General features: G+C 53.2%; 1 protein-coding gene across 7 annotated transcripts in view; it reads right to left on the reverse strand.

Annotated features, from left to right (window-relative positions):
• The window catches only part of GFRA2 (GDNF family receptor alpha 2), a 121,793-nt gene that overhangs the window by 87,921 nt on the left and 6,093 nt on the right, over positions 1-27,779 (reverse strand). The window contains exons 1-3 of one of the 7 annotated variants that reach the window (XM_055348261.2): positions 11,949-12,051; positions 9,605-9,676; positions 4,079-4,393 (exon numbers count right to left, since the gene is read on the reverse strand). In XM_055348261.2, the coding sequence (XP_055204236.1) occupies positions 4,079-4,393; positions 9,605-9,641 (352 nt within the window). In that variant the 5' untranslated portion in view covers positions 9,642-9,676; positions 11,949-12,051. Of the gene's footprint in view, positions 1-4,078; positions 4,394-9,604; positions 10,588-10,692; positions 10,823-11,149; positions 11,208-11,404; positions 11,797-11,948; positions 12,052-27,779 lie in introns of those variants that run through there. The other 6 variants (XM_055348260.2, XM_055348263.2, XM_055348259.2 and 3 more) reach the window with 6 other exon arrangements.

Below are 27,779 nucleotides of genomic sequence, written 5' to 3' on the forward strand. Positions count from 1 at the left end.
GAAAGGTCTCCCGACCTGTCTGCTGGCCGGCACAGGGAACACGGTTCCTACAGTGCTGTTACCTTCTGAGGCACACAGTAGGTGCTTAACAAATGGTTGTTGAATAAATGAATGAATAAACCATCTCAAGACTTAGAACCAGGCGGGACGCAGCAGATTATGCCTATAATTCCAACACTTTTGGAGGCCAAAGTGGGAAGAGATTGCTTGAGGCCAGAAGTTTGAGGACAGCCTGGGCAATATAGCAAGACCCCACCTCCATAAAAAATAAATTAGCCAAGCGTGGTGGCACGTGCCTGTAGTCCTAGCTTCTCGGGAGGCTGAGGCAGAAGGGTCACTTGAGCCCAGAAACTTGAGGCTGCAGTGAGCTATGATCTTGCCACTGCACTCCAGCCTGCGTTAACAGAGCAAGACTCCATCTCATTAAAAAATAAATAAATAAAAAGACTCAAGGCCAGGCACAAGCGGCCCACGCCTATCATCCCAGCACTTTGGTAGGCCGAGACACAAGGATTGCTTGAGCTCCAGAGTTCAAGATCAGCCTGAGCAACATAGTAAGACCTCATCTCTACTTTAAAAAAAAAAAAATAGCCAGTCATAGCAGCACGCTCCAGTGGTCCCAGCTACACAGGAGGCTGAGGTGGGAGAACCATTTGAGCCCAGGAGGTGGAGGCTGCAGTGAGCTGTGATCATGCCACTGCACTCTAGCCTAGGCAACAGAGTGAGACCCTGTCTCAAAAAACGAGATTTGGAACCAGAGAAGCCATCTGCAGTCAGGCACTCCCGATCAAGGGGCCTTGAAAACCACCCAGCAGCGTGCAGCTAAATGCACACAGCATCGTGTTCATTTCCCTGGGATCCCATCAGCACAGTCCTCCCGTGGCCTGATGCAGTGATACAGAGGGAGCCAGTGACATGGGAAGGGCTGTTGGTGCTAAAAGGCCCAAGTGCCCCCCTGGCTGTTCTGGGTGACAGTTCTGTCCTGTTCTCTCCCCTGTCCACTCTGCAGCCCACCCGAACCCGCTGCCCAGTCTCCCTTGGGTGGAAACTGAAGGCTGCCAGAAAGAAGACAAGAAACACAACTACTCAGCTCAGGCATCAAGCGCTTTAATTATTTGTATGTTACAGAGTCCGGCTCTGGGTGAAGACAGCGCCTTATCTCCTGAAGAATAGAGTGCAGTACCCTCAGGACAGTATTCCTCCCTTTGCTCATGCTAGTTCTAGGAATCCAGGTTGCTAGGGAGAAGGCACCGCCTGATTCATGAGGAATACTTTGCTATTAATGATGGTAGTAATTATATGCATTTCTTATTCCCATATTTAGAACATATTCGAGCCATCTCTGACTGGTCAGGGATCCCTATCTGGCTTCACACCTGCAGCCACTTCCTCCCTCCCTCCCAGCACCTGGAGGGAGCATTTGCTCCCCTGTTCGAAGGCTCATCCCCTGGCCCACTTTGTGCCCTGGACCCAGCCCCTCCCCTTCCCAAAGGCACCATTCCACAGAAGACCCTTCTGTCTTCTTCATGGCAACATTGCCATCACTACTGTCCGATGTTAGATTTTAAACTGCTCGATCCTCTCCCATCTTTTTTTTTTCTTTTAAGCATCCTTTGTTCTCTCTTCTTTACACCAAAATTCTGGAGTCATCTGCATTCATCACTCCCAATCCCCCTGTTCCTGTCTGCTCCCTAACCAGGCTCCTCCCTCCAGCAGGAGGGCCCGGGAAAAGGTCTCCTGCCCCATACGATGGCCAGCACGGGGAGCATGGCTAATCCAGTGTGTCACCCTCTGAGGCACACAGCAGGTGTCTAAGAAGCTAAGAGCCTCAGCCTCGGCTTACCCTAAGGCATCTGACCCTGTTGAGGGTCCTCTCCTCTGGGACGAACCCTACCTTGTTTTCCTGCTGTTCCTCCCACCTCTCCCCAGCACCTTCTCAGCTCCCTGCAGGCTCCCTTCCCCACATCCTTAAATGCCGTGGTCTCCAGGGTCTGTTACCGCCCTCCTCTCACTGTGGTCATGCACACCCCCTTGGCCCTGGTTTCTACCTGCAGGCTTATCTCCATTCCTCAGTCTCGCTCAGACCCACTTCCTCCCTCAACTCTAGACCTGCACATCTGCAGGGTGTGGTCAATGAGAGCCATGGGCCCCAAAACAGATTCCCCATCCCCCTGCCCTCCCCTCTCCACTCTAAGACTGGCCTGATTCTTCTGAGGCCTCCATCATCTGCCCAGCTGCCTAAGACAGGAAACTGGGTGCCTTTCTTGACTCCTCCCTCCCCTCCCCTTCTCCTCTCCCATCAGTCACCAAGACCTGTGGATTCTCTCTTCTAAATAGCTCTCAGAGGGCCAGGGGCAGTGGCTCATACCTGTAAGCCCAGAACTTTGGGAAACCAAGGTGGGAGTACTGCTTGAGCCCAGGAGTTTGAGATAGGCCTGTGCAACATAACAAGACCCCATCTCTACAAAAAAAAAAATTTAAAAATTAGCTGGGTGTGGTAGCTCACAGCTGTAATCCCAACACTTAGGGAGGCCGAGGCGGGCAGATGGCTTGAGCCCAGGAGTTTGGGACCAGCCTGGGCAACCTAGTGAGACCCCAATAAAAATAATAAATACACAAATAAAGAGCTCTTAGACCCATTTTTCCTTCCTTGCCACTGTCCTGGTTCTGCCCCAGCTGTTCCTGGCCTGTATCACAGCAGCAGCTTCTGGACAGTCCTCTAATCTACTCTCTGCACTGGAACCACAGAAGCATTTTGCTGAAGCACAGATCTGATCATCGCCCTTAAAACCCTTCAGGGGTCCCTCCCTGTGCCCCTAATTCTCCTCCCCACTTCCACCACCACCCACGACACACCACCTGCCACCCACCACCACTCTAAGCCACTTGCAGCTCTGCAAACAGGTTCCATTCTCACAGTGGGCCTTTCCATGCTGTTCCCTCCACCTCCCACACTCTTCCTGCCTCCCTTCACCTATGTTCCATTTCGTGACTCTGACTCACCCTTCAGCCCCAGCTTGGAGCCTGTCTCTTCCAGGAAGACGCTTTAGATTTTACAGCAAGGACGTGGATGCCCCCTCCAAGCTGCTACCATCGCACCCCGTGTCTTCCCTCTCACAGCACTTAAGCCATCAAATGACAGAAGCCCCCTTATTTATCCGCACCCCACCCAGACTCGGCTTCAGGAGGGCAGAGGCTGCACCAGCTTGCCCTCAACTGTTCCTACAACACCTAGAGTGTAGCAGACAGTACAGTCTCAGTAAACATGCATTCAATTAATAAATGAACGTCTGGTTACAGTGGCCCACCTCCTAAACAGATGCAAATCCTCCACACCCAGGTCTGGAGGGGGAGGGGATGTGAGGGTGTGTTATTGGCGGGGGGGACTTATAGGTTCTACTTTGTGACTCGGAGGCTGGTTTGCCAAGGGATGTGGGGCCTGCCGCCTGCACACTGCCCCAAGCCCTGTAGAAGGTGACAGGTCAGCCATGGGGTCCAGAAGCCACATGAAGGGCTGGTGTCCTGGAAGCAGGGAGGCAGGAGCCAGAAGGACAGAGTAGGGGCAGCCAGCTCTGGGATCAGCCCTGGGGCAGGGCAGCAGCCGTGGCAGCGGAAGTGGCTGGTTTCTCAGCCTGCACCCAGCCTGCCCCTTCTCTCTCCTGGTTCTCACTTCTCCATCTGCCTGGTCACTCTTGCCTCACCTTCTCTTGGAACCACTTCACACCGTCCTTGCTTGAATCACGTGGTCTTGCTCCTACCCAACCCCTGCTCACCTCCCCCACCCCCACTCACCCCCCTTCCTCCAGCGCCTGTTCTCCTCCTCCCACCATCTCCCTCTCTCCTCCTCCTGCTGTTGCTTCTGCCTCCTCTTTGTCTCTCCTGGCCTTTTCCAAACAATGCCACCCTCCTAGGTGGGGCGGCGACTTCTCTGGGTTCTAGGTTCCCCTAGCAGGTAGACATTGAGAGCTGGCCAGTTTGCGCCACCACCTAGTCCTCCCTCCTGAACCCCTGGCCCGCCACACGTCCTCTCTGCCTGCGCCACACCCCCTCCCCGTGGGCAAGCCCCGCCCAAGCTTACCCTCGGTCAGCCCCAGGTGGATGCTCCAGTAGATCTGCAGACACTGCAGCTCCTTCTTCATGCCCCGCTTGCAGCGGCAGTCGTACAGCGGGCTCTCCTGCAAGACCTCCAGGGCCGCCTGGCACTCCTTGTTGGCCAGCATGGTGTTGCGGTCGCGGCCTGCCAGGCACTGCCGCAGAGTGCGGTAGCGAGAGCTGCAGTTGGATTCGGCGGCACACAGCTCATTGGCCCGGACACAGTCCACTGGGGGGCGCCAGCCGTGGAGCTCGGGGCCCTGCAGGGAGGAAGGGCTGGCCAAAGAGCGGAGGGTCTCGTCTGGGTGGTGGGGAGGGAAGACAAGCATGAATGACGGCCGCCACAATCTCCCACCCAAGATGCAGGCCTGGGGGCTTGGGCCCTGCTGGGAACGTCACACCCATTTCGCCAAAGCACACCAAGGCGACTCTGTGGGACAGCCCTCCTCATACCCCAGGGAGAACTCAGGCGTCATCCTCCCCTGGATGTTGGAGCAAGTTTTCTCCCTTTGCACTCCATTCCTCCTCAGCAGCGGCCCTGAGCCTAGGAGCACAGCACAATAAAGCCAGGAAGGTCCCGGCTCAAGACCTCGGTCTAAGACGTCAGGAGCCCAGAGGAGAATGCCACAGCCTCAGCAGAGAGCTGGGGGCTGCATGGCTTGCTGGGGGTTGCAGGGAGTGGGGAACATCTCACTTTCATACCACCCAGGCCTCCTATAAACCCCAGCTCCAGCCAGAGGCCCATCCATGGCGCTGCACTAAACCTTGGATGCAGTGTGAAGTCATTTCGTTGTCATTGCCTGTTAGGACCTTATAGACACCATAGAGACCAACCCCACATTTTACCCTAGGGAAACTGAGGCCCAAAGAAGGGTGATGACAGCTCAAGGCCACACATAGCGGTGGAAACACCCCCTCCGATTCCCAGTGTACTCACTCTGACTCTCATTCTGACTTTACGACAAGACAGGGAGAGATGAGCCTAACTCTACCGTCCAGGCGAGCATAGGAAGGAGGAGCTACCCCTTTCCCCCCTCACCCCTCCACACCTTCTAGTCCAACTTCACACCAGACAGAGACCTGAACTCTCCCCTTCCGCGAGACAAGTTCCGCCCCGGCCCCCTCCAATAGAAAATGCTTTTGGCAAGCCTGGGGAGCATCCATGCCCCCCGCGCCCCCTGCTCTCTCCTCCCCACTCTAGCTCTGCTTGCGCCTGGCTATATCTTACGCTTCTCTTGCTGATGGCCTCCCAAGAGGTCTGTTTCTTCATCACCTTTTACCTCCTCTTTGAATGGCCTTGTTTTTTCTCTCTCAGCTCCTCTCTTTCTTTCCTCTCCACCCTCCTCTGAAACTCCCTTCCCCTCTATCTCTTATTTTGTTCTTCCTTCCAAAAGCCAAATAATTGCAAAAGGGAAAAGCTCCCCTCCTCGGACCCCAGCCTTGCAAACGGAACCTTGCTCCTCCACCAATGTGCAATCCCCCATCAGGCCACCTTCCCATCCTGGCCCCCATGTCCACACCCACAGTGCCTCAGGAGGGAGGGGACAGGGAAAAAGAGAGGTAGGTGAACGGCAGGGACAGGCTCGCCTGATCCTTTCAAAGCCAAGCTCCTAAAATGGTTTCCTCCAGACACAGACATCGTCTTCCCAGTCCCCCTGTCCTCTGATAAGCCCCTAACTCGAGATCCTGCCCCCAGGAAAAGCCCGCACCATGGCCCAGAGCCATGACTGCCCTTTCCTGGACCGAAAGAGTAATTTGGGAGGCTTCACCGACTCCATCTCGCCTCAGAACATAATAAAATCCTAGGCCAGAAGTCCCTTCCTCAATACCGCAGAATTCCCCATCCCTACCCAGAACAGCCACTCTCAGGCCATCCCCCGGGAGACCCTGCTCAGGGGGGCGCTACCGCAGGGAGACAGCGACACCTAGAGGCAGCACGCTGCACAGCGGGCCTTCGCTCCCGAGAGCCCCCAGAGAACAGGAATCCATCCACTCCCGGTGGGACCAGCCAGGAGACCCATCCCCAGGGGACAACAGAGAAGAACAGCAGGGATGGGCCTGGGGTACAGAAGGCTTCTTCGGGGCCCAGAGCAAAAGACGTGCCCTTCTCCCACTGACCAGACCTCTGCCCCAGAACAGGAAGGCTGATGGATGTGGCCAGGCTGAGACAAGACCAGAGAAGAAATCAGACCGGAATTTGAGGCCCGGCACTGGCTGGAGAGCTGTCCTCCACACAAGCTGAGGCAGCATCTTTCTTCCCCGGCTTCAGCAGATTCCTACCTCCCTGAGCAGGACCTGCGTACAGCCGGGCCCCCCAAGAGCAGCTGAGTTGACACGGCCCCGCCTGTACCTGCGGCGCCCAGCCAGCCTGTGGGAGCCTCTGGAAGAATATAGCCCTGGGCCCTCCACTGACTTAACCACCCCGCCTCCCCATAGGCTAATGCCCTCCCACCTTGACTGAACTGAAGGCTGCACTGTCATGGGGGCCTGGAAATGGAACTTCCTGGCTTACTTAGCCTTCTGTAGGCACAGAATTCACCGCGTGCTTAAAGGTCAGAAGATTAGCCCAGGGGATTCAGGGCATAAGGACGCTTTTTTTGCTTGTCCTATAGTTGGGCCTAGAGCCCCACAGAATGATCCTCACACAATCTTAGAGAGGCTCCCGTGCCAGAAGTGAGGGCTTCCCCCATCCTGCCACCTGGCACGTGTGGCCAGGCAAGGGACACACTCTGTGAAGGGCCGGGGCATCCATTCACCAAACCATCCTTGACTCTTCTAGTTCATTCCATGACCCCCAGAACCAATCAAGCCCAGCCAGAGAAAGGAATCCCTGCAGCCTGCAGCCTTTAGCTAAGAATCCTAAGAGAGTGAAGGGCAGGGGGTGTCCTGGTGATGTTTCCAAATCCTAAATTAGGAGAAAACTTTGATCCATCAAGACACAGGGAGTAGCTGCTAGAGACACAGGGGTAGAGGGGGATGGAGAAGCGACACAGAGCTACAATTGCCCTACTGCATCCAACATCCCACCAGAGCTAGAATGTGCGCTAGAAAGTCAGTCGGAAGTGGCCCCCTCTGGCCAGCCCAACACCCCCACCCGAGTCACTTTCCCCATCTCCTTCTCTCCCTGGGTCAGCACTGGAGGTCAAGATACTGGGCAAGAAAGGCCTCTCTCTCCACCATGGGTTATCCAGCCCAGACCTCACTCAGAATCTCAGTAGGGGCACACCAAAGGCCTTTGCCCCCAGCTGAAATTGCCCACCAAGTCTCAAGCCCCAGAAAAACCTCCCCCGACCCTCCACCCACCCACCCAGTGGGATTTTCAACCAGCTTCCTGCCAGAAAAAGGGCCCCAGGGCTGAAGTTTCCTAAACACCAACCCATCCCTTCCTTTCCACTGGCCTAACCCAAAGCCTTTCAGTATCTGTGGTCACTCCACTCAGCCCAGCTTTAGAAGGGGACTTCTCGAGGGAAGGAAACTGAAGGGCTGTGGCCCAAGGGGATGCTGAGCCTGCTGCTCTTCTGCTCTCACCCCCGCCTCTCAACACTCAGCCTCCAGGGTTGCAGACATTGGGTTGGGCCTCTCTGATCATCTCCCATGCACACACATACACACCCACCACGAGCAGGAACCCCAGCCACTTCTGAAAAGGAGAAAGGTGGACTCCTTAGCCCGCCCGGCTGGAGAAAGCCTGCCTGCAATGACCAGGGGCCCACACTGCTCTTCTCCAGCCCCCGACCACAGATGGTGCCCACACCTGGGAGCCCTGCCCATGCTGGGGTGTGCAGCTCAGCAGTAGGCAATCTGGCTGTTTTGCCTGAAATACAATTTTTTTTCACCTTGGCCCTGATCATGCTTGGACCCAGAAGGCTGGGTTTTCAAGCTAGCAGTGGGAGAGAAAGGTCAGATTTTACAGTAGCCCCTTCAGAATGAGAGTCCACTTGCCAGGGTTGCCAGGAAGGGCTTCGGGATCACAGTGGGCCCAGAGCAACTTCCAGCTTCCTAGAGGAGCCCCTCCCACCCCAGAGAGAAGCTGCCTCTGGCTGAGGGAGGTAGGACCTCTGAGGCCACACCCTAGAGCAGGGACTTGCCCCCTTGGGGACTCGCACCTGGCGGGAAGCAGAGGGGACAGGCAGAGAGTCCAGAGCCTGTGTGGACACCCAATGACTCTGGTCCCCTATCCTAGTCTGGCGAGCACTTCTTAGACCAGGCACATCCTCCTGTAACCAGCTCCTACCTCCCAACTCGGGGCCTTCCCAGATCCCCTACTGCAGGAGGGAGAGGGTGAGATCATGACCCCGCTGGGCAGCCTGGCTCAACACTGGCTACCCAGCAAGCCAAGGTGGTAGAACTACACCCTCACTGAAGCAGACGTGTGCTCCTTACAAACACACTCACACACACACACACATACACAGTAGTTACCCGGCTCCCTCTATGGGAGCGTCTACTCCCTGGCAGCAGCCCTGCCTGGGACTCCCGGTGGTGCACAGCCTTGCAAACAACCGCCTTTCCTCACCTCCCTCCAGAGACTGCCATTTCCCAAGCAGCTGCGATTTCACCTAGCTTAAAAGGGAGAGAGGAGCTGGGAATTCTGTGTGGAAAAGAAACTGCGTGGGGCTCAGTGGCGCCAGGCAGCCTCTCCTCCCTGTCCTGGAGGCGGGGGGGGGTGGGGGGGGCTTACAGAAGGAGCAGTGGTCTTTGTTAAGACCCATTTTTCCTCCCTCGCCTCCCACCCTCTTCAACGGAGGAAGCAAACTTTGGCCTCCCTCCCGCCTCTTCCCACCAGCCACGGGGGTCCGCGGCCCCCATAGGTGGAGGAGGGAAGGCCGGGAACGGCTGCTCACAACCCTCCGCTCCCGCCCACCCATCTGGCTCGGGGCTCGGTGGGGAGAAACTTGAAAAGTGTTCCGGGGAGTGGAGCCGCCGGTTAGGGGCTCAGGGCGTGGGGACGCGGGCTGCGTTTGCCAGGCGCGGCTGGCAGGTGGGGAGTGACCGCCAGCGCTCCCCGCGCGATGTCCAAGCGGGAGCCGCCGGAGAAACCCGCATCCTCCACCACGACCGACTCGGGGAGCAGACCAGGAAAGGCGGACCCCGCAGGACTGTTCTCTCCCCGCCTAGGAGCCTCTCTCTCCCTCCCTTCTTGCAGATCAAGAGTTGGATATTTTTTTTCCTTAAGTTGCCGCAATTCGAACCCATTATTTCGGGGGAGATGCGCGCTATACTGGCGTGTGAGCGAGCGCGGGTGCGTGTGTGCGTGCACAGTGTTTGCGGGGTTGGTTCGGATGTTGAGTCTCCCTCCCGATCCCCCCGCGTCGCCAGCCAGCCGCGGCTCCGGTCCCTCGTCCGCGTCCCTGCCGCCCGGCCCCGGTCGGTTCGCCAGCACCGGGCCCGGCTAGCTCCGCGGCGCGCTCTCCCCGCCGGCCTCCCGCCAGCCCCCCACCGGCGCTCCGCTCGCCCCCCGCCTCCCCGGCTTCTCGCCTCCCCCTCGAGCTCGCCGCCCGCAGGTACTCACCTAGAAAGAAGAGGCAGAAGACGTTTGCCAAGATCATGTTAAACAAATCCCACCGTTTTTTTGTCTTTGTCCCTTGGGTAAAAAAAATAATAATAATAGTAACAACAACAATAATAATAGCCAAGCAGTGGTAATCAGCCCCAAATCCAATGCGGAGATCCCAGCTAGTCCACCCGATGAAGATCCCGAGTCCTGCGATTCTCGCCTCTGGCTGGAGGGGGTGGGGTGAGAGGCGGGCGATGGGCTGCCTCTCGACGCCCCCCTTGCCCGCTACAATCAAATATACGCGTATCTGTGTATCGGCTTTCTAAGCCAACAGCCCAGTCCTGGGGTCAGCCCAGTCCTGGGGTCAGCCCTCCCCTCCAATCGTCCGGGAAGGCGTGAGTCCCCGCGGGTCCAATTCCCCTGCGCTTCCCAGGAGGGGCCTGGGGAGGTGGGGAGAGAGGCGATTTGCGAGTGAAGGGCTGGAAGGAAGCGGCGAGGGAGGGGGTCGGAATAAAATGCAAATAGAAAAGAAATCCACAGACGGGTGTCAGCGCCCAAGAACAATCCAGTCGGAGCTTCGAGGACGAGAGACTGGAGTCGCTTCTTTCGCACCAAGACGAAGACAAGATTCAAAAAAATCTTCTCCCGCTAACCCTTGCTCGGCTCACTTTTTTCTAATGGAATTCCAGTGACCGTGTGTCTCTGCGTGCGTGTGTCTTTCTCTCTCCTCTCTCTCTCTCTCCTCTCCCTCGCTCGCTCTTTGCTCTCGCTCTCTCCAGCTCTCCCTCGCTCTCCTCTCTCCCTCCCCCTTCTCCCACTCTCCCTGCTCCTCCCTCCGCCCGCCCCCTTCTCCCTTCGAGGCTCCCTCGCCCGGGCTCTCGCGCCAGCGCCCCTCTCCTCCGCCCCGGGCTCGGCGCTCGGGCTCCCAGGCGGCTGGCGGCGCGGGGCGCGGGAGCGCGGCGGAGCTACGAGGCTCTGCAGCGGTGGCGGCGACAAGGCGGTGGCGGTGGCGGCGGCGGCGGCGGCGCTGGGGATCGCGGGCCGAGAGGAGAGCCCAGCCGCCGGCTCCCTCGGCTCAATCGCCCGCCCTTCCTGGGACTGACCTGCTGCCTTGGCCGGAAACTGACTGGCTCCCCCGGCTACGGCTCGGGCTCGAACCCACTCAAGCGTCGGCACCCTCCTCCTCCTCCCCCCGCAGCTCTCCCCACCCTGGGGACGGGCTGCGCCCTCCAACCCCCACTGCCCCTGCCCCCGCCCCCTGCGCCGCCGGGTCTGGGAAGCCTGGGGAGCTGAGCTGAGGCTGGAGAGCGCGGAGTCCGTGGGGCCCGAGCCATCCGGGGGCTCGGGGGGCAGGGCGTTAGAAAAACCCCAGCCGGGGCCCGGGTCTGAGGGGGGCTCCACCCTCCGTGGGCTGAGGCGTCCCTGCGCCCAGGAGCCGAGGCCGACAAAGCGTCTCCCCGATGGTGCCAGGGAAAGGAATTATCCCCTTCGGCGCCGGCCCCGCGCGCCCCCGAACCCAATGCAGCCTGCCGGCCCCGGCCTAGCCCCGCGCGCACATACACGTGTGCTCTCCGCGCGGACCTCGGGAACTTTGCCCTCACGCCCGCGGCGCGCTTGCCTCCCGCCCGCCCCGGCCTCCACCCCTTCGAGACGCCCCTTCCCCAGCCGGTCTCCCCTCCCCCGGCTCGGGAAGAAGCCTGCTGGGCCAGGGCGCCCTGACCACCTCCTCGGAGGCCGGCAAACCTGCCTGAACCGCCCCAGAGGGATCGGGCAGGGGCTCGCACCCCACCCCGGCAGGAGCGCCCCGAGACCGACCCGGGCCGGGGCTCCGCAGCCGGCTGGGCTCCGAGGAGCTCGTCCCGAGGCAGCTCCCGGCTCCCTAGGCTCCGGGGTTGGGGGGTTCCTCCTCCCCTAGCCGGGAAGGGGGCGATTGATCCATCTGTCGGTGGGCCGGGCTCACCGGCATGTTTTAGTCGCAGAATTTACAATAAACGCCCAGAAGGACCAAAAAGGAAGCGTCTGGCTGGGAAAGGGCTGGAGGAGAGGTGCGGCTGCGGTCACGTTCCGGCGAGAGCCGGAGAGGCGCGGGGTCGCGGTCGCGCGAGGGCTCACACCCACGCAGCCCGGCATCCCCCGGCCCTCGCGCCACGTTCCTCGCACTCAGCTCGGCGCGCACACACGGTGTCCTGGGGTGGGGTACACGCAGCGCCTCAGAAACTTTTCGTGCTGCCCAAAACAATCTGGGCTGCACGTAACATGAATTTGATAGTGCCGTTTAAGATGCATTCTTAAATAACAAGACTCTGGAATCCAGTAAATGCTAGAAATCGACTTGGACGAGAAGGGAGGGGTCACTCACAAAACCAGCAGCCTTAGCTATTGGGAAAGCTAGAGGGAGCAACTTCCATCTTGAGGATTTAGGCGGGAAGGCGGCTGCTCCCGGCCTTGGAAGCACAGAGAGCGAGTCTCCTGTGAACGCCTCTTTCCTGTGGTCCGTCCTGGGGCATCGACCTTCCTCCCTCCATCTTCTCCCCCAGCCATCCAGTTGTGCCTGCTTCGAGCCTAGGCCCTAGCTGGGTAGTGACGAGTCTGGGACAGAGGGCTTAGGGATTGGAGTTGGGGAAAGCCCCCTTCAGGCCTGCCCTCCCTGTCATTCCTCCAAGCCTCTCCTGTTCTAGGAAGTGACTTCGCATCTGACAAGGTCTCTTGGCCTTTTTTCCAAAAATTGGGGAGCATAAGGAACCGGCTTTGGATAAGTGTAGGTTAAAAGATAAAACTTGACAGGAATTACACTGCCAGGCAGGCTTGGCCTGGAGGCCCGAGGCTGGGAGCCTGGCCTAAATGAATGTTCCCCCTCTCAGCTCCTCGACTTCCAGGGTCTTCTGGTTGTCCAAATATTCCCCACCACCACCCATTTCGGAATCTCACGCAGGCCTTCCCTCTTCCAAGGACCCTGCTCCAAACTCCAGAATTTCTGCTCAGCATATCCCTCTCCCCTTCCCCACAAAAAAAGAATTTCACTTTCTTTTAACTTCATTTGAGCATAATGAGAGAAATTCTCTGAATCATATATGTAGTTCTCCCCTCCCACCTATCCAGAAAATGGGGCTGAGAAAGCAGCAATGAAGCCCTGGGGATGGTTCTCACTGAGCTCCCACGGGAGTAGGAAAGAGGATTCCGGTAGCAGGAGGTAAGTGGCCCTTCTGCGACCCAGGACCACCCAGCCATCCCAAGAACAGTAGAGAACACCAGTCAGTCACCACCAGCATTCAGCTCGTGTGACTGCAGGGCGCTCTGACCTTGGACCCTCTCTTACCTACTGCCTATACAGATGTATCCCATGACACCCCATCCTCTGCCCACCCCAACACTCAACCCAAACTGCTCTTAGAAATGGCATCATCCCTTATTTCCTGAGCATCTGCCATGAGGAAGACCCCCTCCCCCCCGCTTGTGCCGGGATCTACAGAGGAAACAGTTCAACATGTACTATAACACCTTATAGATAAGAGGACTACTGAACCTCAGTCATCTCATCTATAAAATGGGGATTAAAAAAGATAAACCAACGTTGTAGAAATTACATAAGATACTACACAAAGCGGCTAGTGCAATGCCTGGCCCATATAAAGTTGTTTACTGCTTTGCTCTGGGTTCTAGAAGAAGAATTAGGGACCTATGACAAGGCAATAAAACCTAAGGGGCAAATGAGAAGCAGAAACAAAAAGCTACAGGGGTTCAAGGGCAACAGAGACTATTAAGCAGCTGTCGTAAGAGGTAGTCATAGGAAAATGTGAAGTCTCTAGCAGGTAGGAGGCAAGCCCTAGGCTCACCAGCAGACTTCCACACATTCCGTAGTGCCTGAGTCCTTTTACAGCCTTCCTGGCTCATTCCAGTGCTCCTCAGTTCACCAGCAGCTGAGCCTCCTGCCCACAGCCCCTCCCCATCACAGATCCTAGAGTCCAAATCTGCATGGGGAGAGAAAGGCAACACCGAATCCTTCCATTCCTTCCCTTTCTCTTATCTCTCTAGTCCTCTCTGCTTATGGAGTGGGTTCTCTGGATAGCAGGAGAGGGAAGAAGGACCAGTCGAGGGGAGGGCATTGCAGCCCCACCCCAACACACGCACACATGCGCACCTAGGCCTGGGCCACACTGCTCACTGACCACAATCTCATTCCTTTGTGAAGGGAAGAAGGCTGAGGGTTCCCTGACCCCAGAGATAAAAATCGACCAGGAGTGAAAAGAAGGTGCCTCACATCCAGCTAATACTGTCAGGAGCCACAGAACTGGCAAGGTGGAAGTGTCCTCTGCCATGGGACAGAGCATGATCCAGGGCACCCCACAATCAATCCATCAGCACAGACTTATTGAACGACTTCTCTGGCCCCAGCAGTGCCAAAGGCTATGGGGAATACAGCAAGACTGCCCCTCCCCTGAAAGCATTTATAGAGTCAAGCGTGTAGCTATGAGAAGATACTGAAAAAAACAAAGGCACAGTGGGAGAAAGGAAGAGTTGGTACCACTGGATTTCAGGAGTGCAATCAGAGAGGACTTGCTAGGGGTAGGATTCAAGCTGGAGCTGGAAGGATGGGTAGAATTTGGCTGAGCACAGAGGAGGACACTCCAGGCGAGCAAACAGCAGAGGCAAGAGCACAGTGATTAGAAAGTTCTCAGGAGGCTGGGTGTGGTGGCTCATGCCTGTAATCCCAGCACTCTGGGAGGCAGAGGCGGGCAGATCACCTGAGGTCGGGAGTTCCAGACCAGCCTGACCAACATGGTGAAACCCCGTTTCTGCAAAAAATACAAAAAACATCCAGGTGTGGTGGCGCACACGTGTAGTCCCAGCTACTCGAGTGCCTGAGGCAGGAGAACCACTTGAACCTGGGAGGGAGAGGTTGCGGTGAGTCGAGATCGCACCACTGCACTCCAGCCTGGGCAACAGAGCGAGACCCTGCCTCAAAAAAAAAGAGAAAGTTCTCAGGAAAGGAACAATCCAGTGGGTGGGAGGAGCCAAGTGCACAGGTGGGGAAGAACTAGAGGGTCCAATTGGGGTGCTCAAGTGGAGAAGAACCAAGCCTGGCAGTCTTCAGATTCACGCACCAGGAGCCACTGAAAGTTTTTGAGCAGGCAACTGACATGATGAGAATAATGTTTTAGGAAGATTGATCTGATGACTGTGTGAGGGATGGAGACCAGGGGCCAATTAGGAGGCAATTGTAACAGTCCCAGGCAGAGGTAATGAGGGCCCAGCAGGGAGTGGCAGTGGGCGTGGACAGAGGGAGAGGGTTGTCAGAGGCAGTGTAAGGATGAATTGGCATGATGCTGGAACACAGGGAGAGTCTCCAGGCCAAGACAAAGTGACCAGCCTAGCGGCTCAGCCTTTGTCCTTGGAAAAATAATAATTAAAGTAGCCAAATTTATGGCTAGATACAAGTTAATACTCCTTCAAATTCCTATAATAACTCGATGGCTATTATTAGGTACTATTAATAGCCTCATTTTCAAGTGAGAGAGGAGAGGCAAGAGAAGTGATTCAACTGCCCAAGGTCATATTTTAAGTGGCAGAATCTGGATTCAAACTCCGGCAGTCAGGATCCAGCACCCCCAACTGGTCAATTCTGTGCCTTGTATCGGACAAGAAAAGTGGCGGCTCTCCAGGCCCACACATGTTCATATTCCCCTTCACAACACCTGAGATACCCTCTTCCTCCCTTCCCTATCCACAAATAGTGTGAAAAAAATCATGAGAATCAAAGTTGTTTTTTTTTTTTTGAGACAGTCTCGCTCTATCACCCAGGTTGGAGTTCAGTGGTGCAATCATAGCTCACTGTGGCCTTGACTTCCTGGGCTCAAGTCATCCTCGCCCCTCAGCCTCCCTAGTTGCTGAGACTACAGGCCTGCACCTGGCTTATTTATTTACTTAGCAGACATGAGGTCTCCATATGTTACCCAGGCTGGTCTTGAACTCCTAGCCTCAAGTGATCCTCCTGCCTCAGCCTGGCAAAGTGCTGGGATTACAGGCCTGAGCCACTGTGCCCAGCCAGAAATTACTTTTAAAATCTGTACTGTGGACCTTGTTTTATTTTTTATTCTAAAAAAATTAAGCTTATCCTGAGAGTGACTTTTTTTTTTTTTTTTTTTTTTTTTGAAACGGAGTCTCACTCTGTCGCCCAGGCTGGAGTGCTAGAGTGCAGTGACATGATCTTGGCTTACCACAATCTCCGCCTCCCACGTTCAAGTGATTGGCCTACCTCAGCCTCCCAAGTAGCTGAGATTACAGGCGCCCACCACCACACCCAGCTAATTTTTGTATTTTTAGTAGAGACAAGGTTTCACCATGTTGGCCAGGCTGGTCTCGAACTCTTGACCTCAGATGATCCACCCGCCTTGGCCTCCCAAAGTGCTGGGATTACAGGCGTGAGCCACCACACCCAGCTGACCATTTTATTTTTTATTTAAAAACTAAATAAAATATTTACTGTGGACCTTGTCTGGCATAAGCTTTGGAGTTCAAGTCTAGAGCCCAGAAAGGATTCTGTCAGGTGCCCAGCTTGGTGCCCAGCTAAGTGCCCTGGGCCTGGGTCATGCATGGGCTTTTCCAGCCCCTACCTCCCTCCTACTGGCAAGTTGACCCCTCGCCAACATTCCCTCCACACTCCAGATTCCAGAGTCCCAGCCTGGAAGGAGCACACTAGTCTGGCAATGGAGACCAGCAGGAATTTAAATAAACCATCTGATCCCAAAGAATGAACACGGCTGCTGGGGCAGGCTGGGTGGGACTGGGCTAGGAGGGAAGAAATGCATACTGCACTCAGGGCCATTGATTTCTCTAATTGATTTCGGTCAATGTTCTCAGTGCTTCATCATTCTCTTTAGAGGTAGGCACCGGCAGGAGGTGGAGCTCTGGTTTTACCCAGCTTCTCCCCAAGGCCTCGCAGACCTCTCTGCAGCCCCACCCATCTCAGGGAGTCCTGCAAGCCCCAGGGTAGCCCATTAGAGAGGGAGGAACCTGCAGCTGCTGCAGCTCCCATGGGGGTTGGACAGAGTGGGTAGACCGTGGAAGCAGATGGGAAGTTGCTCTGACAGGAAGCCATCAAGACCACCTTATGTGACTATTGTACTTCCCGGCTGTACAAAGCATCTTCCACATCCATGATCCTGAAGTCCTTACAACATCCCTGGGAGTGGGGCGTGATATAATTAATTTCCCTTCTCAGACAACAAACTGAAACACATTGTCTTTTTTTTTTCTTTTTTCTTTTTTCTTTTTCTTTTTATTTATTTATTTTTTTTTATTTGAGACGGAGTCTCAGTCTGTCACCTAGGCTGGAGTGCTGTGGCACAATCTCAGTTCACTGCAAGCTCCACCTCCCAGGTTCAAGCGATTCTCATGCCTCAGCATCCCGAGTAGGTGGAATTACAGGCGTGTGCTGCCTTGCCTGGCTAATTTTTGTATTTTTAGTAGAGACAGGGTTTCACCATGTTGGCTAGGCTGGTCTCGAACTCTCAACCTCAGGTGATCCACCCACCTCGGCCTCCCAAAGTGCTGGGAGTACAGGCATGAGCCATGGCACCTGGCCTCAGGGAACAAACTCACTCTTGAAGACCACTCACGACATGACCAAAGTTACAACATAGCCAGCAAGTGGCAGAGCTAAGGACTCATCCAGTGGGCTTTCCAATTCCAACTTGGCCTCTCTCACAGGCCAGAAATCAGGCATCCACCTACTATAGGCCTGGGCTTCTCTGCTGCTTTGTCCCACAATAGGGGCTCATGGAGGGCAAGGAAAAAGCACTCAAGTCATCTGGCATCGTCTTTGTGTCATCCAAGACAGACCTGGGAAGGGCTGTTTCTCTGAATTCCTGTTTCACCAGAAATCCCAGACTTCTCGAGAAAACTGTGAAACCTCATTCCTCGCCTTCCCCCTTCACAGCTGCCCGATAGCAGCAGGAGCTAAGCTAGTAAAGCACCCTTCTGTTGAGCTATCCTAAGCCTAAAATATCCTAGCTGGGTGTCTGGTCTGCCCCTGCTGCCCCAGAGACACTGCACTCCCTCTGTAGTTGGCACTATACTGGCTACACCCCAGCCTTGTCCTGAAGTTGGTGCTGTGTTTGCAGATGAAAGCTGCCTGGAGAAACCTCACAGCTTCTCTTCTGGGCACACACACCCACCTCATCTCTTAAGACACTGGCCATCTGCCAGGTACCCAAGGTCAAGGCAGAATCAAGGAAGAGGGACAATGACTCCTCCTGCCAAGCCTTGGGGAGCCGGCTCCTGCTGCCTGACGCCCCCCGCAGAGAGCTCTCAGTCCCAACAGCTCCACAGGCAGTATCTATTTAGCCAAGGGCTAGGTCTGAGCTGGACTGTCACTCAAAAGGCACAGGTCTGACTGCAGGACCCAGAGGGCACCTCCCAAGGGGCTGTGGCCAGAAAACAGAAACTAGTGTCTCTCTCTGAGGACACATGCCTTCCCTGGGCCCAACCCAGAGTTTGGCCAGATGAGCACATTTACCTGTATGCCTACCCTCTCACCTTGACCTTTCATTCTGGAAACTTCTTTTCCCATCATCTAGAACTTTCTCTCCTTCCCCCCACTGTCCCCATGCACTCCTGCTTTCCTGGTATCTTATCTCTCTTTCCAGAATAGGAAACCCTGGGTGGCAGAGCAATGTTTAACCTCAAAGAATGAACTGCTAATGGTAGAATTTTAGTCATCACCTGCTGTAGGTTGGAAGGAGCCCTCCATGACAACAATAATGAACTACCAGCAAGTGCACAGCCCTCAACAGCCTTCGGTGCTTTTTTCTGCAAGTTTGCCTCCCTTGGGCCTCCCAGGAGCTCTCTGAAATCAGTGTCTCTCACATGGGAAGACGTATAGTCCAGGCATCAAGTGATCTGTCCCACTACGTGACAGCGATCACACAGTCAGGAAGTTGCTGATCTAGGACTGGACCAAGGTGTCCTAACTAACCCCAAATTCCCTATTTGTGAGTTAGCTTTTGCTTAAATGCTTCAGTAAAATAAAATAAAATACTTTTTAATTTTAAGAACAAAGACAATTTCTTATAAATATCTCCAGTGACAGGATCTTGTTTGACTCAGGGGCTGCATTCTACATCACAGATAACGCAGACAATTGAGTGGCCTTTCTTTCTTTTTTTTTTCTTTCTTTGCTTTTTTTTTTTTTTTTTTTTTTTTGACATAGTCTCACTTTGTCACCCAGGCTGGATTGCAGTGGTGCCATCATAGCTCACTGCAGCTTCAGCCTCCCCAGGCTCAGGTGATCCTCCCACCTCAGCCTCCCATCTCTACAAAAGATACAAAAATTAGTTGAGCGTGGAGGTGCACACCTGGCCTGTGCTGACATTCGTGCCATTGAGCTGTTGGACTTTCTCAGCTCCCTGGTCCTGCTTATCAGCTCCCTCTCACTCACAGTGGTCACCTATGTTTACATCATCTCCACCATTCTGAAGACACCCTCAGGCCAAGGTCAATGTAAAGCCTTTGCCACCCATGCCTCTCACTTTACGGTGGTCTCCATGGGCTATGGGATCTCCATCTTTGTCTACTACAGGCGTGCACCTCCACACCCAGCTAATTTTTGTATCTTTTGTAGAGACGGGGTTTCACCATGTTGCCCAGGCTGGTGAGTGGTTTTTCCTTATGCCAATATGGAATTTGCCTTTCCATAACTCCCATGTCCACAAGGATCCAGTATATGGGGAGGATCCTGGAAGTCCCTCAGACTGCAGTGGCCTTTGGGCAGAAAGCAGCATGTCTGCCCCTGAAGTGCTGGCTGTTGTGGATGCTGTTTGCTTTCAACAGCAGCAGGCTGCTCCTTGCCGCAACGAGCAGCTACAGTTCCCCCTCCTACCCCCCAGCAAAAGTCACCATAGTCAACATCACGTCCAGTCCACACAGTGGGCTCCAGGATGGGACATTCCCAGGGGTACAGGCACCTGCTGCCTCCCCACTACAAAGGTACTCTGCACTCCCCCAAGCAATGAAGCCCAGGATTCTGCAGTCTTCCCTTGCCCTGGGATGGGCCCAGCCTTTCATATTCTTCCTACCTGACTCCTGGGAGAACATCCCACCCAGCATTATGGAAAGAGGCTTGGACAAGTGTTTGAGTTCTAGCTTTGACCCCAGACATGCTGCCAGCCCAGAAAAGAGTTCAGCACAGTCTGGGGTAGTGCAATGCCCATGGTCAGCCCTCAGGAAGGATTTCCTAGTGGAAAGAAAGAAAAAGGAAGCAAGAGAGGGAGGGAAAGAGGGAGGGAGGGATGTGTGTACTGTTGAATCTCAGTGCTCTCCTCATCTCTGCTCCAACCTAACTCCCGAAATTCATCTTCCATCCAGTTCACCTCATGGAATGAGCCAGCAAGGTACACTTGGATTCAGCCACCTGCTCTGCCACCAGCTGACCATGTGACTTTAGTTCCTCTAGGATAACAGTCCTCTGCCCTGCCCTTGTCACAAGGGACAAGGATGATCAAATGAGACACTGAATATGACTATGCTTTGAAATGTAAGCAATGCCCTGCAGATGTAAGAACCTGTTGACTTTTCCAGGCAGCCCACATCCCATGGTGAGTTCTGGGAACCACCCTTCGCTATCTGTTTCAGGATGAGTACCCCCTGCCCCCTGCACTACTTGGGACAGCTTTTGCTACTCCAGTGACTCGGTGCTCCTTTGTAAAAAGGAACTTTCCCTTTTCACAGGTGAGAATACTGAGGCCTCCAGGTCCTGCTGTGTATGCTTCTCTTAGCTCTTCTTGCACTCTGTTGAAGTCTCCCATTCTTATCTGCACTCTTCACTCAACTCAAAGCTCTGTTCGAACATGACCTACATCCTCTTCATCACCATATTCTTAGGGGCTGGCCCATGATAACTGCCCAATGAGTGTAGAATGAATGAATGGGCAAATGATGCCTCTAACCCAATATAACCTTAGCACAGGGGCTGAGGCCCAGGATCACTAGCCTAGTTCAAACCACTTATCTACTTGTTTGGGAGTCACTAGGGTCTAACTGACCCACACAATAAATGCTTCTCTTTCCTCCCCTTCCGTTCTCTTTAGGGAAAATTGATATATCTGACCAGAGGATTTTTTTTTTTTTTTTGAGACGGAGTCTTGCTCTGTCACCCAGGCTGGAGTGCAGTGGCGTGATCGCGGCTCACTGCAAGCTCCGCCTCCTGGGTTCACGCCATTCTCCTGTCTCAGCCTCCTGAGTAGCTGGGACTACAGGCGCCCGCCACCACGCCCAGCTAAATTTTTTGTATTTTTAGTAGAGACGGGGTTTCACATGTTAGCCAGGTGGTCTCGATCTCCGTTGGCCTACCAAAGTGCTGGGATTACAGGCATGAGCCACTGCACCCAGCCCTGACCAGAGGATTTTTTAACCATTTAAGTTCTTTTAATTCAAGCTAGATTGACTTATGCTCTTGATTTTAAAGTCTAATTCTATAAAGACTCAGTCCATTCATGGGAGCCAGACTCATTAGAATTCCCAGTCCACACAATAAACTGCCTCATTCTCACCTGTTAGCAGTGTGATCCCCTGCCCACCACCCTCCAGCCTAGTGAACCAAGTCACTTGTTAGTCTGAAGAAACAAAGGGGTTGCAGTCCTCAAGCTAATCCCCCTGAAGTGGGCGATGAAGGCGTGGGCGATGAAGGCATGGCCCATAACGAGCTGGCAACAGTCCTGGAAACACAGGGCTCCCCCAACAAGAAGCCTGTGTCCTGTGCAGACAAACCAAGCAAGGCTCTTGGGGTGGGAGATCAAGAGCTGGTGGCTTCTAAATAAAGGAAAAGGTAGAGCTGGCCTTGTGCCCTCCCACAGGTAGTCAGAGCCTCTGTACCTCTGGCCCCCTGGTGTTCCCATTGCATGGTGCACTTTGGCTAGGGGACATCTCCAGCTTCCAACCTCACCTTCCACCAAACGAGTCTGCTCTCCCATTTCCTTTCAGCCAGCTGCCACCTTGGAAGACAGTCTTGTAAACGGATCCTAAGGGAAGTGATCATCTATTTATTTTAAGAGTTACTGGTGCAGTAAACTCTTTTTCCAGAACCAGCAAAACTGATAATGGCCCTTTTTTGCAATCAATCTCAATCAATCACTGAATTCTTCAATACCTTCTTGTTACTCCTCTCTGAGGCATATGCATTTTAAAGAAATGTTAACAGAGAGTTAAGGCCCTAATGTAAAATAATAGATGTCTAACTTTAGAACTCCCGCACCACGAAAAAGGAATTCGAATGAGATCCGAGGAGGTGAATCTGCAGCATTCACACGCCACTCCCTCTCCTAATCGTGGCAGATATTGTAAGGCTTCTGGATGCAATGCTCTAGGCATCACAACCAGTCGCTTGGAGTGGCACACAAGTTTATCTAACCCATCTGCAAGTCCTAGTTCCATGAATTCTGAGTCCCCTCCAGTTGTAGGATCTGGGCTTCTGTGAGGTAACTGAGAAGCCCTCTATCCTTCACACCACAGATGACTTGTGTTATGCCCAGCCATACCATAAGAGTTCAACAGGGGGCCAGGCATGGTGGCTCACGCCTGTAATCCCAGTATTTTGGGAGGCCAAGGCAGGAGGATGGCTTGAGCCCAGGAGTTGGAGGCCAGCCCAGGCAACACGGTGAGACCCCATCTCTACACAAATAAAAAATAATTAGCCACGTGTGGTGTTGTACACCTGTAGTCCCAGCTACTTGGGAGGCTGAAGCAAGAGGATGGCTTGAGCCCAAAAATTCCAGGCTGCAGTGAGCTATGATTGCACCCCTGCACTCCAGCCTGGGTCACAGAGTGAGACCTGGTGTCAAAAAAAAAAAAAAAAAAAGAAGTCCAGTGAGGGCATCCACAAGATTTTTCAGAAGACAGATACCATCCCACTTCCCTAAGGAGAACAGGGAAGGAGATTTGTGGAGGAGACCTATTGTGCCAAGAAAAACAATCAGCCCCTGCTGGAATCTGACAACTCATTAAAACAAATCCCTGCTACAGAAGGGCCTCCACATCCCATCAGCCCTGAGGAAGGGGGACATCCCAAGGTACTGCCCACAGCCCTCGCCAAACTGTCCACACGTGATGCTCCATCCATCACACCCCTTGGATCAGACCCAGGAATATGAATGGGACTCGTGGTCTCATTTCCCAATGAGTCACCCCTCAGGCCTCCCAACACAGTGGCTGCAGGACTGGGAGGCAGGAGGGCGGGGCTAATGTTGTGCTTGCTAATGAGCCTTCTGGGAGCATTGAAATGGGCTGCACAGGAGCAACCAATAGCCAGCCACACACAATGTCATCTGCTCAGCAGTCAACACAGCCCTGCTGCTATTAGCAAGGGGCCTGAGACAGGCACCGTTATGGGTCCAGGAAATTCATGCAGGCAGAGGAGGGGCAGGAAGAGAGCCCAGCAGTTTCCTCACCCCACCCACCCCACCCACCCCCTTCACGGGCCTGGCCCTTTTGAGATCAAGTGAGAGCCTTCTTTCCTGCTTCCCCTTGGCTCAATGGAACAAGGCATTAGACACCTACTGTGCTCCAGGCAGAGTGGGTAAAGGAAGTGGGTTTTTAGAGACTTATCCTGCCAAGAAAAACCGTCAGCCCCTGCTGGAATCTGACAACTCACTAAAACAAATCCCTGCTACAGAAGGGCCTCCACATCTCATCAGCCCTGAGGAAGGCGGCATCCCTTCACAAGGTGCTGCCCGCAGCCCTCGCCAAACTGTCCACGCCCAGTGCTCCATCCAGCACGCCCCTTGGATAGGACCCAGAGGCATGAATGGGACTCGGGTGCTGGAGAATGAGAAAGGCATCGTTTCTGTCCTGCACATGAGGGTGTGGCAGGCAAGGCCTCCTCCCCCAGGGAACTTCCATCCCGTCCGCTCCTCAGCACGCTGCCTTGCTCTAGTTTGGTCCTTCCATTTCTGACACCACCATGCGGGACTCCTGACTGGCGGTTTGCAGATTGGAAATGCAAAAGGAACCAGAATGTCTCACCCTTCTCACTCCTCACCCTGTACAAAGTGCCCTCGCACATTAGTCAGGAGACGGGGCTCACCCCTGATTCTGCCACTTTCTAGCTGCCTGGCTTTGGGAAAGTCCCTAAATCTGGCTGTGCCTTGGTTAAAACAGGGACAATGACACCTGCCCTGCCTATTTCACATGACTGGTGACTCATTCCACCAGCCTTAAAGCACCTACTATGTTCCAGGAACTGACATAGACACATTGCCTCTGTCTTCTTCTTCCTCTTCTTTTGAGAAAGGGTCTCATTCTGTTGTCCAGGCTGGAGTGCAGTGGCTAAATCACGGGTCACTATAGCCTTGACCTCCCAGGCTCAAGTGATCCTCCCACCTCAGCTTCCCAAGTAGCTGGGACTACAGATGTGCACCACCATGTCCGGCTAATTTTTTAATTTTTTATAGAGATGAGGTCTCTCTATGTTGCCCAGGATGGTCTAGAACTCCTGGGCTCAAGCGATCCTCCCGCTTTGGCTTCCCAAAGTGCTGGGATTACAGGTGTAAGCCCCCATGCCTGGCCTTCTGTCTTCAATAAGACAGGATCAAAAAGCATACAGCCTAGTAGGGGGAGGCAGATGTACAAATGAATAAGTGCAATAATGTTTGGAAGCTATGGTGGTAGAATTATGGTATAGTGGGGAGAAGGACTGACTGAATAATGCATATACATAGAAATGGAGGTTTTAGAGAAATCATTTCATAAGGAAATAACACTTGCTAAGCTCTTCCCAGGAGGTACTTCCATATACATAGTTGTTCTAGATATCCAAAAAGATGATGGGTGTGAACCTACTCTATAATAGGCTGTGGGGATGTGTACAGTGCAAAGCATTCATGTAAAATATCAGACTTTGGTCAACAAAAATAGGTTGTATTAGTTAAGCTAGGTTAAGCTAAGTTTATTGCTGCAGCAACAAACTACTGCAAAGTCTCAGAGGGTTAACACCACAAAGGTTTATTTATTCCTCATGCAACATGTTCAATGTACTTTGGCAGGGGCCTCTGCTCCACACAGTCACTCAGGGATCCAGGCTGACGCGTGCATTATCATCCTGTAGCTGCTACACCTAGAACACAAGTCCTCTTCAGTCATTGAGGCAAGAGGAGAGACAACTGAAGGGCAGAGAGCTGGCCAGAATACATGTCACTTTCACCCACATCCCATTGGCCAGAACCAATTACATGCTCCTGTCTAGCAACAGTGGGACTGGACTAGAAGATATGAGGAAACATGGAATGTCTGGTGAGCATCAAGAGCTCTGCCACAGAGAACAAAGAACTGTCTGCATTTTGCAGAACTGGGGTGTTTGGCTAATCAGAGAGTCCTTTAGGGAACTCTGAGTCTGGTCCCCTCAGAGCCAAGCAATTCCTGGGCTACAGGACTGGAAATGTATTCTTCCTAACTACAAAGTGACTGGCAATGGCAAAGAACTGAGGAACAACAAGACTCAAGTTATTTCTATGACTCAGATGAGCACAGAGTTAACACAATAATGATCATAGCTAACTTTTTCTTTTGAAGAGACAGGATCTCACTCTGTCACCCAGGCTGGAGTGCAGTGGCACAATCATAGCTCACTGTAATCTCCAACTCCTATGTGCAAATGATCCTCCCACTTCAGCCTCCCAAGTAGCTGGGACTACAGGCACAAACCACCACACCTGGTTAATTTATTTTACTTTTTTAGAGACAGGGTCTTGCCATGTTGCCCTGGCTAGTCTGAAACTCCCAGCGACCCAAAGCACTGGGATTACAGGAGTGAGCCACTGTGCATGGCCCATAGCTAACATTAAGTGAACACTTACTGTGTGCAAAGTCCACATCACCTCTATTATACTATTTAAGCCTCACAATAACCCAGGAAGATAAATAATACTAATAGCCCCATTTGATATATGAAAATAATAGAGAACAAGTCAAAGGTTCTTCATATTCTTCAATTCGTAACATATCAGAGCAGGAAATTGAATGCAGAAGTCAGTCCCCTGTCTCCAAAAATCATTCACTTTACCACAAACCTATACTGCTGCCTATAGTGGAATGGAGTCACTAATTTTACATACATACATGCACACACACACACACACGCATACACACAATTTACAGTTCCAAGATCTGGATTCTCAGCCTGGTTCTGACACTAGTTACATAACCTTAGGTAAGTCCCTTCACCTCTCTGAACTTCAATTTCCTCATCGGCAAAACAGGAATAATAGAAATATCTATTATCTATTTAATTATCTTATAGAAAAGAGTTTTGTCAACTATAAACCTCTCTGCTAAAAAAAAAAAAAAAAAAACTGGTGCATTAGATATGCCCTAGGGATGATGCAAAGTTCTGAAGGGAGGTCACAACTCCTGGGTGGGGAACAAAATAGGACAGATGCCTTACTCTGAGGAGTCTTCCTGACACCCCTGAAGCAGCCCCTAACAACAACCAGAGGTGGGCCCACCCTGCCTCTTCCTCTGTCCCCACGCTCTGTTTGGCAGCTTGAGCACAGCCTCAGATTTGTCTGCTTTTCCTGCAGAGGTTTTTGCAGGATTTCTGCTAAGTGGGGCAGCGACATCAATAAGTTCCATTGTGTCATGAGTGTTATTGAAGAGCAGAGTGTCTGGCCTGCTGGCTGGGGCTTCTGGGCTCATAAGCTCTCCCGACCCTCTTTCACCCCGGCCTCATTGGTGAATGGCCCCTACTGCCCCTTCCAGCCCTTTCTCCCCTGCTCCAGCCTCCAATTCCATTCTGCAACAGGACCACTATTGCAGCATGCCTGGTCCACACATCCATCCCCAAAAGTGTCCACCAAACATTCTCCCCAAACCCAGAGCCTTCACTCAAGTCATGCCTCCCATCTAGAATATCCTCTCACCACCTCGCCTGTCAAAGTCCTCCTTAGACGCACAACACAATGTCAACAGCAGTTGTCTCCGGGTGATGAAATTACAGATTAGCTTTATCTTTTTCTTTCCAATTTCCTCTATTTGGAGATCTGGGGGAATGAGCACATAATATTTTTCTCATAAAAAGAAAGCACAATGAAGTCATGTTTTAAGCTCCTACCTTCCTGTGAGCCCCTCCCCTTCATCCTAGTCTACAATTCTGTTTCTTCTGTGAAATTCTACAGCTCTTGGCCCTATCATAAATTGCTTTATACTCTAGTTAGTTTGCTGGGCATGAACATCTGGTAGCCCCAACCAAATGGTAAGCTCCATGAGAGCAGGGGACATATTACACATATTTTCCCTATGCTACACAGCCCTCTGCACAGTTCAGGAAGAGCTGAAGCAGCGACTGAGTACTTACCAATTACAGGGGTTATGGGATGGCCCCAGTATATGTTACAGTGGCTTGGGGAGGTAGAGTCATGCAGACTAAGAACTAAGGGGCCTTGGAGTTTATACAATCTGATGCTCTGCATTCACACAGTTTCTGACATTTCACTTACCCTCATTAATAAGGTCTGGTTACCCCCACTACATGAGCAGTCAAACTAGGGCTGGGAGTCGTAAAGCAATTTGGCCCAAGCTTCCAGAGCCCACATCTCCTGTGGTCCTGTCCAATGCCTTAACCACTAAACTGCAGCTGCCACTCCAAGACCTTATTAATAGCCATTTCTCTCCCCAGTCAGTGGCTGGACATGACTTGCCAGGTTAATAATTTGTTCATTAGGCGCCTAATGAATTACTTGTTAATTGCTAACTTGATGAACAGCCAGCAGTTCCCATCTGCCTGGAGAAACAACAGCAAATAACCCCAGAAGGGCCGGCCAAGCCCCAGCGGCTGCAGGGCAGAAGCTTTGGGCCCCAGAGGGTGGCAGTTCCCTCAGGGAGAAGCCTGTCTCTGTCAGTCACCTGAAGCTGAGTCCCCAGGGATGGGCGCCTCTGGTAAACGACCTCTTGCTGGTCCTAAAACTGCCCTGCAAAGGGTCGAGGCAGCCCAGCTCTTCATCTACCCTAATTATTCAAGCCTCCTCTCCACAAAACTTCCCCTTTTTGCTTTCTTTTCTTTTTATTTTCTCTGAATTTCCACCACTTGAAGTCAGAACTACGGAGGGTCTCAAACTTCTGATGGTTCAACTTTCGATTTTTCAACTTTACAATGGTGCAAAAGAGATACATTTTCAGTAGAAACTACTTCCAATATGCATGGAACCAT

This window comes from Gorilla gorilla, chromosome 7 (assembly GCF_029281585.2).
Source record: "Gorilla gorilla gorilla isolate KB3781 chromosome 7, NHGRI_mGorGor1-v2.1_pri, whole genome shotgun sequence".
Classification (NCBI taxonomy): domain Eukaryota; kingdom Metazoa; phylum Chordata; class Mammalia; order Primates; family Hominidae; genus Gorilla; species Gorilla gorilla.